At 44.0% G+C, this 14053-nt stretch overlaps 1 protein-coding gene across 1 annotated transcript in view; it reads right to left on the bottom strand.

Annotated features, from left to right (window-relative positions):
- The window catches only part of LOC108491692, a gene marked incomplete at its 3' end in the record, with an annotated part of 53192 nt that extends 44494 nt beyond the window's left edge, over positions 1-8698 (bottom strand). Inside the window, exons 1-2 of the mRNA XM_017802699.1 lie at positions 8644-8698; positions 104-157 (exon numbers count right to left, since the gene is read on the bottom strand). Coding sequence (XP_017658188.1) covers positions 104-141 — 38 coding nt within the window. The remainder of the gene's footprint in view (positions 1-103; positions 158-8643) is intronic.
- Positions 8699-14053: the final 5355 nt, after the last annotated feature.

Raw genomic sequence — 14053 nt, 5'->3', positions numbered from 1 at the left:
AGACACAGAAAAGGCAAGGGTGGTATCAGGGGCAGTGGAATGGATGTATATATAAGGTCTTTCTTCCAGTGAGAGATTCATAATAAAAGAAAACTGCTTTTACCTGATCACCTTTCTGTCCAATCTCACCATCTGCACCATGCTCTCCTGGGCTTCCCTTGGAAAGGAAAAAAAAAAAAAAAAAAGTCAAGTCAACAGAAATTTCACTAGAGCTATACAACATCTTAATGTCATCCATCCAGCCCTCAAATTCTTTATCAAATTATCGCTGCACGTTAAGCATGGCAGCAGTGGACAGGAGCAAGTCGTGCTTAAAAGATGGCTGGTGAAGCTTTTAAGCTGGGTTTGGGGCACCACGGAGGGAATGTAAAAAACAGGGTTCGGAGGTAGGTAGGACTCAGCTCTTTGTAAGCCTGGTGTGCTGCTCATGAATCTGGACATAGTGCTAGATGACAAACATCACTAAGTCAGACTATAGCTCTATATTATAGCTGTGACCACAGTGAAAGGTAGACCAGTTGGTCCAGGCTGAGGGGACGAGAAACTCAGGAGGGACTTGGAGTCTTCTAGAAGAATGGGACAGAGGAAGGAGCAAGAGTGACTGTGGGTCTTGAAGAGCAAGTATGTGAGAAAGACGGGTGGTGGAGATCATCACTACCATCAACCACCTCTCATTACCATCACCACCACCATGGTTGCCATCACCATCACCACTACCATCATGATCATCACCCCCATCATCCTCTTCGTATAACCATGATTACATCACCATAGTCACCAAGACACTTAGATATGCAACATATCAGAAATATTTTTATAGACTGACACTAAAAGTATGATTCAAAGATTGTCACGTCCTAGCTGCCACCCATTCTCTGATTATGTCACAGGCCTCAGCTGAAAATTTCTTATCTGTTGAGTGAGGCTTTGTGGGGTTTTAATTCGCCCCTTATTTTTGAGGTCACTATACTTCTAAGTATTTTCCCTTCCCCTGGCTCTGACATCTCTGACCACGTTACAGGGCCTAAGTATATCTAAGCACGACATTGATTTCTTGGTTATATCTGCTCCAATAGTGTTACAGAGAACGGACCCCTAGAGGGTCTGGAAAGATAAAAGAAAACACAAATGGACAAACTACAAATAAATTAGCATTTAAGCCCAGATTCTAATGCTCTTATTTATGACAAGAAACCATGAGCTACAAGCACAGAAGCACAGGGCACACAATGCGCAATGCAGACAAAACTATCTGCCGAATTCCCCCAAGAAAGAGTGCAGAAGTTAGTAGAGCAGGTAATATTCCTTCTGGGGTTTCAATCTGTCCATCCAGAAGGTTCAGGAGGGTCAGGTCAATATATGAGAGTCTCACTGAAATGTCAAATCTAGCCCTCTTTTCATCCAGCCCATGGCAGCGGTTCATTCATTAATGGATGCATGCATAATGACACTCCCTGGGCTGTGCTGGGTGGACTGTTCCTGTGTAGAATTGCGTGTCATCGCACAGAGGAGGGAAAAGACGGGTTCATGGGAAAAGCTGTTATACCATCATCTTTGCATGCAATTTTGTCTAGTGCTTCTAAAGCTCCAAAGCTGGTTCTCTGTCTGAAGATGCTTTATAAGCAATGGAAGAAGGGCCACAGAACAGCACACCACTACCCTAATGATTAGGACAACCAACAACCTTAACCATGTTTCCTTTCAAATCCCAGTGCTCAGCCTGCCGTGGACTGATTTCGATGCTCGCCTGGCATCAGTGAACATGTCAGGGGCTCAGGATCCCCACAGCTGTCCCTGTCTCTGTGCCCACCACAGTCGAAGATCAGAGCAAACAGAGCCACCCCCAAACCTGACTGCCTTCCTTCTGGACAGAGGGCTGACATTTTGGAAGTCCTTTCCACACAAGATCTGCTACATGTAGCTCTTTGTCTGTACCATGAGTGATGCCAAAAACACGTAATTCATCTATGATATCTAAGTTAGCCAGTAAATCTGCTTTGACAAACGGGATCTTCATGGGCTGAAAAGAAGTCTTGGCTAAGCATAGTGCTACGTGCCTGTAATCCTAATACTTGGGCAGGGAGGGCTGGAGGATAAGGAGTTCAAGGTCATCCTCAGTCACATTCTGAGTTAAAGGGCAGTCTGGGCAATGAGATTCTGCCTCAGAAAAGCACAGTCAATCAATAAATATCAATCAGACCACAGTCGAAGATCAGAGCAAACAGAGCCACCCCCAAACCTGACTGCCTTCCTTCTGGACAGAGGGCTGACATTTTGGAAGTCCTTTCCACACAAGATCTGCTACATGTAGCTCTTTGTCTGTACCCTGAGTGATGCCAAAAACACGTAATTCATCTATGATATCTAAGTTAGCCAGTAAATCTGCTTTGACAAACGGGATCTTCATGGGCTGAAAAGAAGTCTTGGCTAAGCATAGTGCTACGTGCCTGTAATCCTAATACTTGGGCAGGGAGGGCTGGAGGATAAGGAGTTCAAGGTCATCCTCAGTCACATTCTGAGTTAAAGGCCAGTCTGGGCAATGAGATTCTGCCTCAGAAAAGCACAATCAATCAATAAATATCAATCAATAAGCAATCTGAAAACCTAAGTCACAGAATAAAAACAAAGTCTTTATCAAATATTCAAGCTCTTTCTGCTCTCCCTGACAAAATTAGTTTCCTGGCTCTTTCCTGAAGCTATGATGTCTGGTCCTGGTGGCTTATAGTATCCTGATATTTGAGGTAGGGTGGAGAAACCAGGTCAACCATGCTGACAGCAGATCAGGCACATGATGGTACACTGGAGATAGAACAATCTAGAAGAAAGACATCAACCCTGTCTTCTGGGAATTTTTATACTTGGAAACTTATAGGTTAATTCTACTATCCTGGTTCTCTTTACATTTTACTCATGAACCTTTGCAAGGCTTAATCCTTGCGGCTCAAAAAAATAAGGGACTAGAATGGACATGCCCCCCAACACACACACCAACATACAGTTTTCTTTTCTTTTTTAAATATTTTATTTATCATTTTTATTTTATGTGTATGCATGTATTGCCTGCATGTAGGTAAGTGCACCCATGCCGTGCAATGCCCTCGGAGAACAAAAGAGGCTGTTGTATCCCCTGGGACTGGAGTTACGGACAGTTGTTAGATGCCATATGGGAGCTGGGATTCGAACCCAGGTCTTCTGCAAGAACAACTAATGTTCTTAACTGCTGAGCCATCTCTCCAGCCCCATACAGTTTTCTTAAAGCACACATGTGTTGCAAAGTTCAGACAAAATACCTAACAAAAACAACTGGAAGGGTGGAACGATTTATGTGGACACATGGGTCCAGGGGTATCAGTCCACCATGGTAAAGAGGGCATAATGGAGCAAAGAATTGCACATCAGGGAATCCAGGAAACAAATAGTGGGGACACAGAAAGGAGCCAGAGCAAGGCATGCCTCAAGTGCATGCCCCAGCCCCAAACTTTCTTCCTCCAAGCGGGCCCCACTTTCTACCTTGTGGTACCTATGTCAATGCATTAGGAACCCATCAAAGTAAAGCCCATTTATTAGGTCAGAGGCCTCATGATCTAACTGTCTCAAAACCGTCTCAAAACATCCCCCAGACACACTGAAAGGTGTGCCTTATAAATGCTCTAGGAGCTGAGAATTATGATAACCCAGCACAACGTGAAAAATCGCCACTGTGAGTATTCTCTGCTCTTTGGAATCCATGTAAGTCTTCTTAAAAGGTAAGCAGGTCTTCAGCATCATCATGGCCAGGAACCTGGTTATATCTTTCTCATGACCTAGTAATATCTCTTGAAATTTAATCATCAAGGAAGAAAACTGGTCCCTTTCTCAGGTCCTGCTGCAAAGCAGGAGATTAACCTTGGCATGTGCCTGGATTTCAGGTGCAAAACTGCCTCCTGTGATAAAGCAGGGAGATGTATGTGTTCTAGTCTGCTTCTCTATTTCTGTGATAGAACACTGACCAAAACCAACTTGGGGAGGAAAGGGTTTATTGCATCATACACTTCCAAGTGATAGCCTATCTTTGAAGGAAGTCAGGTGGGAACTCAGGGAAGGAACCTGGAGGCAGGAACTACAGCATGGGCCATGGAGAAATTCTGCTTACTGGCTTGCTCCACTGGCCTGTACTCAGTCTTTCTTCTCATACAGCCCAGACCCACCTGCCTAGGGATGGGACCACCCACAGTGGACTGAGCCCTCCCACATCACTCAACAATCAAGAAAATGCCTCACAGACATGCCCACAGCAATCTAATGGAGAAAATTCCTGAACTGAGGCTCCCTCTTCCCAGGGCTGTCGAACTGACACCTGAAGCCAACCATGAAAAGATTGGCAGAATCTCTCTGGATAAGGCCAGCTAGCATGCTAATGACCATCCCAGTTACCTGGAAAATCAGAGAAACAAGTGTGACCAAAGGTACTGCCAAGTCCTCTAACTTGAGCACCAGTTAGCGCTTGTCCTGAGATGTATGCAGCATGGAACTGCACAGCCTAGGTGCTGAAGAGCGAAGATTCCCTGACTTTACCACCTCCTCCTGAGCCTGCGATGTCCATCCCATTTTAATCCCATTCTAGTTTAGGGTTTGTTTGTGGATAAGATTCCCTTTTTCCCCTTTTCTATCTTTGTGGAGAGGTTTTTAAGGTTGGGAAGAGATTTTGATTCATTTTTAGTAAAGCGGATATAAATATTAATTTAAAACCATTGTGCTGTTTTAACTGTATTTCCATTCTTTCAAGTCTGCCCTTGTGCCGTCCTTTACAAGTCAAATCACCTGGATTTCCTCAAGGCGGCATCTATAAGCTGTGGAGTGGAGTTCTCAAACTTCCCAGGGTAATAACTCTCAGATCAGCCGGGCCATTTCAATACTAGAACCTTGTACACATCCTTGACAAGTCCTGTCTAATTCCCCAAACAACTAAAACCACACCTCCTCAGGGGGTTTCACACATGACTACTTAATGATGCTGGCTTTTTAAAAGTTACCTACTCTATTCCAGACATCTGTCGTGTTTAAGTCCGATGTAGCAGGAGTCATGAGGACCAGTAGCATTCACATCTAGTAAAGCTTCCTATGTGATGGCTCCATGAATTTTCTTCTCTTTGGTTTCTGCATGTTATTTGTGAGTTAAGTTAAATGATTAGATATATACTGAGGGTTTGAATTAGAGAAACCTATGAGCAAATACCTGCCCAGCTGCCATCCTTAGATGAAGGAATGAAGACTGAGAGACGTTAATGAAAAACTCAAAGTTCTGTAATTAGGGAGTCAACTCACTCAGGAAGCAGAAACTAAGTGAAGACCTTGGTAACCGTGTCTTTTTCTGAGAGCCCCCACCAGATCATGGGTCTCTTCCCTCTACCTCAGCTTAGGCTCTGAAAAGCATGGCCCATACCTTCCTTCTCTCTGTACTGTCTGACATGGAAGTAACTGTTGAAGGGAACACTTAGTGGCAATCCTTAAGAACTGAGCAGACAAAGGTGTAAAACACGCTGCCCATAAAGACAGCACAAAGCAGGTGGCCTTGGTGACCTTCTTAGCAGGATGGGGCTCTAGGAGACTCTCTCATAGTGGGAACAACAGCAGGTATCCCTTCTGTCTCCCCAGAATTAGCTGGAACTTCCAAGAGAGGACTTCTGCTCATTAGGATGTCTCCAGGTCCTTTTCAGACTCCCATTACACCCAAGACCTGGGGGAGGGATGTGTAACGGGCAGGAAATAAAATACTTTCAGGGGCGGGGGAATAAACAGCCTACATTTCCAATGCAAAAGAGGCTTTTAGGTCTGACTGCAGAAATGTTGTCCCAGGGCCATCAACTTGATTACTATCTTGCTTCCTCTTCCTCCTCTACCTGACGGTGATCATAACTGCAACCAGTCTCCAGACCCTGTCCCATAAAGGCAGTTTCAAGGCCCAGAGAGGGAGCTCTGTAACTGACCATGGTGCTGACCTCCCCAACCTCAACCCAGCCCCTAAAGAGAGCTGCTGCTTGCAAGGATGCAGGATGAGTCACCAGAACCTGCTGCCTGGATACCAAGCCACAATCGCCAACCAAGGAGCCAGGGCCTCTTGACAGTGTGGGGAGATCAGTGAATGCTCAAGGTCTTTGGCTACCAAAGGCGTCCAACAGCAGCCATTTCTCCTCTGCCATAACAATCATTTTTTCTACTTAAAAACTCATCTCTGTGTCCACAAGACTTGCAGAGTTGTTAGTTGGGCAAGGAGGAACAGAGAGCAAATAAAACAAGTCTGTTTTCTGAAAAGTTGCGGGACTAGTGACGAGCAAAGTAAATGGCTTGAGGTTTAAACCACAAACCAAGACACACACCTGTAGCTGTTCAGAGGAAGCACCAAGGCCTCTGTGACTCACGTTATCAAAAATAAGGCCAATAAGGTCATGGTCCCCAGGCCTTACCCTCAGCCTAGAATGAAGGAGTGCAGCACTCTGTTGGGAGCTGTCCGAGGTTCTGGCACTGGTAGTGTGGCTAGAAATACTATTGGACCGTGGACCATCAGGAAGCAACTTCAGCTATAATACCAGTGGGCTTTATTTCTGGCATCTATTCTTACTAAACGGTATTTTCCTAAATTGCAAAATGAGATGGATCTCCTTCCCAGGACAATGTTGGCCACTGCAGGAGGCAATATTTTATAGGTGACAGCTCAGCACTTAGAATACTGCTCAGAGGACTCCTATTAGCTAACTATAGGGATGGACCTGGAACTCCAAGGACTTCTCAAGATCAGCACCTCTTACCAAGTGTAGGAGAAAGATCCCTGGCCTTCAGACGCAGCATTGTTTTACTCCTCTTCTGGCCAGAGCTTTTTCAAAATATTTAAAGAACACCCCCCCAACCCCTTGAAGCCAACAAAGATGGAGGCACACCCCTAAAACCTCAGTGCTTTCTTCATGGTTGGGATGATAGAGAAAACCGTAGAAATGGGCTGCTTTAGTGGAGGAAACTTTTAATTGATCTGCTTTTGTTTTCCTGTGGAGGCTTAGATCAACAGGCTGGGAACTGGCAGCAAGGATCACTTAAGGAACAGCTGAATGTACAGGCACAGAATTCAGGGCAGTAGCCGAGCCTCTCCTGCAGCCTCAGAAAGGGAGGGCCATGTGCAGTAAGTACTTGGACACTTGGTGACACTCCACTTTCTTGGTACCTCTCAATCCAAGACCATCCTCAAGAAAATATTCTGTTCCATCTATGCTGAGATCTGACAAAGGTGGTGGTTTTTAATAGGAAACGTCTTGGCTGCATCAAAAACCTTCAAATATTAACAAATCAATCACAAATGCCAGTCCACTCAACCTGCCACTAGGGACTGGGAGACCTGATTATTTCTTATCACGAGTCACCCCAGGATTGGTTTTTGTCAGACCCCTTTGTTTGGTTTGCTCTGTAATGGTAATAATCACATCTCCAAAACCATGTTATAGGACTGGACCTAAAGAAAGGCAAGTGAAGCCCATAACTCTGAATGTTTTTAACATTTATTCATTTATTTATATTGTGTGGGGTATACTATTGTGAACATGTGGAGATCAGAGTATAACTTTCAAAAGTTGGTTCTCTCTTTCCATCATGAGGACTCCAGGGATCAAACTTAGGTCACTAGGTTTCATAGTAAGTGCCTTTGCCCACAGAGCCATCTCACCAGCCCAAGCACTTTGATAACAAGCACTTTAGTAACCAAGATTAAACAGCATCCCAAAGCAACAGTTTAAAAAGTCAATGTCAAGTTAAGAGAATGTGAAATGTATGAAATTTCAGAATGTAAAGAAAAGATCTGACTGCGTGAGCCACTGGGAAGATAGTGAGGGGTCATCCAAGCAGGAGGTCGGTCCTGCCTGTATTTTAAATGTTGGTATTTCTGCCAGGCCTCAGGAAGAGACACCAGGATCCACTCTTCCCTAAGAGGCCACAGAAAACAAGGGAGCACTAAACAGGGAGCATAGAGGGAGACAAGGGTGGGAGGTGTCCCTTCTTACCTACTCCTCCTGTCCCAATACTGTACAAAAGCTTCTTAAAGCCAAGTGTTGTCACTGGCAGGCAATGTGAACCCAGCCCAAGAGCAGCTGCTTAGACATCCAGAGAGCACCTCCCTGCCTGTTCTGCAGTGGAGATCATGCATCTTTTCTCCCTGGTGGCCTCTCCCCAGCTCCATGGCTTCAAAGAGGGTGCTGCTGACTTTAAATGGGAGTCTTACATTCTCATGAGCTCACTCACATTAGGAAAGCACTTTCTTTGTTCTCTTTGAATTGAGCAGCAATCTATCACTCAGTTCTAACACACCTCTCTCTGGAGCTGTTTTTAGTCTTATCATTACTGTGTAGTGAGTTGAGGTGTGTGATCCTAAACATGTACATTACCGTTTTCCAGGAAGTGCCTCCAAAGCCCAGCGCCCTTGTGTGTTTCACACTGTGCAACGACTGGGAGTTTCTAAATGAAAAGCCAAGGCTCTGCCCTGAGCTCTCCACGTCATGAGAAAATCAGAGCTACAGTCTGAAAACTGAGTTCCCAGGTTTTAAGGCTATTAACCATTTCTTGCCACAAACTTAGATGAAGCAGTGATATAGATATATATATAAATGTTTGTGAAGATTTACTGACCTGTGGCCCAGCTACTCCTGGGGACCCTGGGAGGCCTTGAGGCCCAGCATCTCCCTGTAATAGAGACACAGAAAAAAGAAAAATTAAAAAGCCAACATTATGCTAAATGGAGGAAAAAACAAAGCATTCCCACTAAAACCAAGAATGAAATAAAGATGTTCACTGTCTCCAACCCTACCCAACTGTGAACTCTGAGAATTACAATAACAACTGACCTTTAGAGATATGCTCCCTGATGTAATAATGGCATGAATATTATGGGGGTAACCAACTACCTTCTGACTGGATTTATGGCCCACTTCACAATATGGAGCCCATACCTGGCTCTGTTATCAACACCAAGAACCTGTGGTTAGATAGGTCACACGCTGTAGGGGAACTACTATTATCAGCTAAACAGACATAGTATTCAACTCCTTACAACTTATTATTATACCCATAGATTAATGTATCTCTAAACTCTCACCAGAGAAGTTTCTTGTAGCAGACTGTGATTAACATAGAGGCCCACAACTGGTAAACATTCAGAGAGCAAGAGACTGTGGAATGTTCTACCCTTACTAAGACACCTATATCACATCCTGTCCTCCCAAGGCTCAGGGATCATTTACAGAACAGGGGACAGAAAGACTGTAGGAGTCAGAGGTGGTAGATGACTACAAGAAAATCATGCTGTCTTGGCACCACAGGGTAGTTGTACATAGGAACCCAAAGTACTTATGACAGCATACACAAGACCCGTGCAAGCCCAATCCAGATAAAAACCCAGAAATAATGGTGTGGTGTGCAAAAAGCCCATTGGGAATTTACTAGCAATTGATAGCTGCTGGGGGAGCGAGAGTTTTCTTTGCTGGCATGATGCCCAGTAGGTTGACTAGACTCCAAGGGATGAACTCACACCCAAGAGCATTTGGGAAACACAAATCACATTTGGTGAACCCTTAGAAAAAGAGAAATCATACTAGAGTACATAAAGTCAGGGTGAAGGGTTGGTTAGGTGAGGGTGGAGATGGAAGGGGGGCTCTGAATGTGATCAGTAGGACTTAACATGTATGACAGAAAACATGAGGCCTGGTGGGGGGTTTGGGGTGCATGGATGGGGGAGGGTGTCTAAATTTGATTAAGAATTGTTGTATGAAATGTGTAAAAGCTCAATAAAAAATTAAAAATCTATTTAAATGAAATAAAATTCAAAACAAAATTTGAAAAATCCCAAGATTGAACTCAAGTTCAAAGTCATCATTAGGCCTTAGCATCACACTACAGTCAGACACTTCCATGGCACATGCATGCAAAGGGTTTGGACAAACGACGGCACCAGTGGTGACTCTGAAGTCATGGACCTAACTAACATGTCTAGTTGGTGAGCTGTGGTATGGTAGCCAGGCACCCAGGTGACCCAGTGCCTCTGCCTTCCACATTCAAATATAATGTGCTTATTAAATGTGGCTAACAGAATACAGTAGAACTGATGGAAAACTGATGCCAACATTAAGGTGTAAAAGTGCCTGGATCCAACCTCATTCTTCCTCCTCACCTTTGCTCCTTATGCAGCTACTCATTCTGGGAAACACCTTCAAGATCTCAGCCTTCCTAGGAAACTCTGTGGACCATTCAGGTGGGAAGGGAAGGGCTAAGCTTCTTGCCAACAGCCAGTGTGGAATCCAGCACTAAGCTCAGCCATAGAATGGTCTTGTACAGAAGCAGGTTCTTTGCCAAACAGACCTTGAAATAATTATAGTAAGGGCTTAAGGGACACCATAGAGGAGACCTGATCCAGAGCCAACCAACTAGGTCATAGAAACCTGTTGTTTTGAGCAAATGTGTGCTGAACTGACAGATGTCTAATACACTCAGGGTGAAGAGGTCTGCCACAATCATAACATCTGGATAATGGAGTGTCTCACCGTGTGTGGGCATGCTCTATGTGTGCATGTACACTCATGGTCAGACATACACAATGCACTTCGTGACTACTATTTTTTTCTCTGCAACACCTGGAGTGGCAGCTTCCCTGGTGGGAGGATGGGGATAGCAGCTACCCACTAGGTCTAGCCAGGAAGAACAGAGTGCTGAGTGCATCTGAACTTCAGAATGGCTTGAGTAGATACTGATGTTACTATTGTTTTTCAGTCCACACAATATGCATCCCATCACTGGTGATTTAATGAAAGGTTCTGTGACGGAGAGTCCTGGACAGGATTTATCTAAAACCCTTCCCAAGTGATTGGGACATGCCACCTTGAGAGTTACCTGCTGGTGAAACTCCAGAGAAAGGGCTCCTCTGGCTAACCTCTAAATATGCTCACATGAAATAGCATTATATTTTTAGAAAATCAATTATTTAGCATGCAAAGAAATGGCCATTATTCTGGCATTTTCCTCCATACATGTCACTATGTTCTTATCTACTCCTCTTCCACTGTCCTCACCTGGTCCCTTTCTCCTCCAATAATCCTATTTTTGCATCCATGTCAAGGATATTTGATCATCTTCCCCTCCCCCGACCATGTGGACCACTTTCTCCTCTCCCATACTCATCTTTCTTCTTATGTGGTTTTCAAGTTGTTTAAAAGTGAACTAGGGGGAAATTCCATAACATGGATATAAAACCATCCGAATGTGTGCTTTTGGCATCCCATAATATATTACATAAGAAATGCCACAGACAGGCACAGTATTAAACTGACTTCATCGGACACTTATGGCCATAGATGAATGCACCCCTCAACTCTCACCAGACAACTGCCCTCAAGCAGCAGACAGTGGTTAACACAGGAACCCATAACTGACCAGAGAATTCTCTGTGCAGAGAATAAGAGTTTGCAGAGTGTTTATCCCTGAGCAAGACAGCTATATCAAACCTCTACCTCTCAAGGCTCACAGATCACTGTGGAAGAAGGAGCAGAAAGATTGTAAGAGTCAGAGGTGAGGGATAACCCCAAGGAAACTGTTTTCCAGCTAGCTGGGCTGTTGCTCATATGAACTCACAGCAATTGTGACAGAATGCACAAGACCGATGTAAACTCAAGCCAGACATAATTCCAGCATGTAAGTGGGGCGGTGGGAAGGAGGTCCTGGCCCAAGCTGAGGAACTATGGGAAACTGGTGGCTCCTGGGAGAGTGAGAGGCAGTTTTCATTGAGGGGTGTGATGATGGATAGGTTGACCAGGCTCTAGCAGATGGACCCACACCCAAGAGCAGTTGGAGACACGGGTTTGACTCAGCAGGCATCTATCTATCATCTATCTATCGATCATCTATCTACCATCTATCATCTATCTGTCATCTATCTATCATCTATCTATCTACCTATCATCTGTCTATCATCTATGTATCTATCTATCATCAATGTGTCTATCATCTATCTATATATCTATTATATCTATCACCTATATCTATCTGTCTATATTAGAGTACATGAAATCAGTGGGGGATATTAAAGGGGTGAACATAGGGTAGGGAGGTCTAAAGATAATCAAAATATATTGTATGAAATTCAAAAAATGAAAAGAAAAAGAAATTTCACAATACATGCTTATTTTAATGACTTGATCATCTGGGGAATTGATTTGAGGGTAAGTATTGATACTCCGGTTGGTTTTAGGATTGTTCTCTGACCCTTCCCAGGGTTCCAAAGGATGTAGAGGGATGCCTGCATTCCTGCCCCCCACACACATTGGCTAAGAGCACCTGCATAGTTGGGTCTTTTCAGGGGAAATAGTGCTTAAGGAACAGGGTTTGGTAATAAAGGCTACATCCACATCTGTATTTGTATCTGTCCCATAAAAGAACAAAACAAATTATACACTAGGAATTTAATTCTCCCTTTTGAAAATATGAGAAAAGACGCTCCCCACCTCATTCCACAGCATGCAGTTCAGATACCTTCTTGTGAGATCTCCCTTTGAAATGCTGGGAAATCCCTTTAAAAGCTCAATGGGGCTTTTGTCGTATTTATAACCCAAGAATGTCTTTCTCAAGAGGCATCTCTGGAATATAATTAGTAAGGAAGTAAGGGGCTCTAGCATCCAGTTTCTTTAGAATGGTAACAGAATTCTTTCCCCAAGTTGGGTAGCTACCTCTTGCCACAAAGATAAGGATAAGACATAGGAGTCACAGTTACTAGATGAACTAGGGTCAACATCCAGGATCAACAGTGCTGCTGAGTCCTCTTATCTGAGGACCTATGAGGCCTATCTGAGACTATGCCCATTATGGTGGCTTGGTCTGCTGGTTATTGAAAGCGGGAGTGTTCTCTGTCTTTGTAATCTCTTAGCAGATAGTCTGCAATAAACGTCACATTCTGGCTGATGGTTATTCAATATTAAAACTGGAAGTTTTCTTTTCTACATTTGAAGAGAGGTTTTCATCATTGTAATAAGGTTTTATTTTAAATTACATCCTTCCCACCCTTGAAAACTACCTATATCCCATTCTACCCAAGACAGCCCATAAACTCTATGAAAACAGGAACTCAGTCTTCTTATTCTGAGTCTCTCCAGTGCCCACCTGTCAACTGATACATTGAACACACTTTATGTGGCTAAGGAAAGTGAGATAAAGTATTGTTATATAGCGTAGGCTGGTCTGGAACTTCCTACATCATCCAGGGTGGCTACCAAATTGTGATTTTCCCCCCTCAGTCTCCCAATTGCTGGAGTTACAGGTATGTGCCAAAAGGCCTGACTTAGAACACTCTACAAAAACAGGTGATGACAAAGTGATGGCTAGACGGGTAGATAGATGAATGGATGGAGAGATAGTGGATGAATGGAGAGGTAGATGAATAAGAGGTGGATGGATGGATGGAGAGGTGGATGGATGGATGGATGGTTGGATGAATGGATGGAGAGGTGGATGGATGGATGGATGGATGGATGGATGGATGGATGGAGAGGCAGATGGATGGATGGATGGATGGACGGATGGAGAGGTGGATGGATGGAGAGGCAGATGGATGGATGGATGGAGGAGAGGTGGATGGATGGGTGTGATATGGAACACTGCATAGTCCGTATTACAGAATCACATTTGGACTTTATTCTGTAAGAAAGAATCATCATGTATTCTCTATTGATTGGTTTGTTTGGGGTTAAATGCAAATCTAGACGCCATGCAGATGGTATGCAACACTCAGTGGCCCTGGTCTATGTGAGCCTACTCCCACCACTGAGAAGAGAAGAAATGGGAAATGTGAATCTCACAAACAAGAGCTAGCTGGCTAGAAGGATAAGACTGAACACTGAGTTGATTTATTGCCTTAGTCTGGGTTCTCTATAAAAATGCCAAGAAGAAAAGGACTGGGAAGGATTTCAGTCTGAGTTCCCAAACTGCAGGGTCTCTGAATGAGGTACAGTCTAAAGACTCAACCTCTAATATTTGCTTATGTAACAGGCAGCAGGGCTCC

Source organism: Nannospalax galili, unplaced genomic scaffold, assembly GCF_000622305.1.
Source record: "Nannospalax galili isolate Female #2095 unplaced genomic scaffold, S.galili_v1.0 scaffold525, whole genome shotgun sequence".
Lineage (NCBI taxonomy): Eukaryota > Metazoa > Chordata > Mammalia > Rodentia > Spalacidae > Nannospalax > Nannospalax galili.
This window is presented reverse-complemented; position numbering and strand designations above follow the sequence as displayed.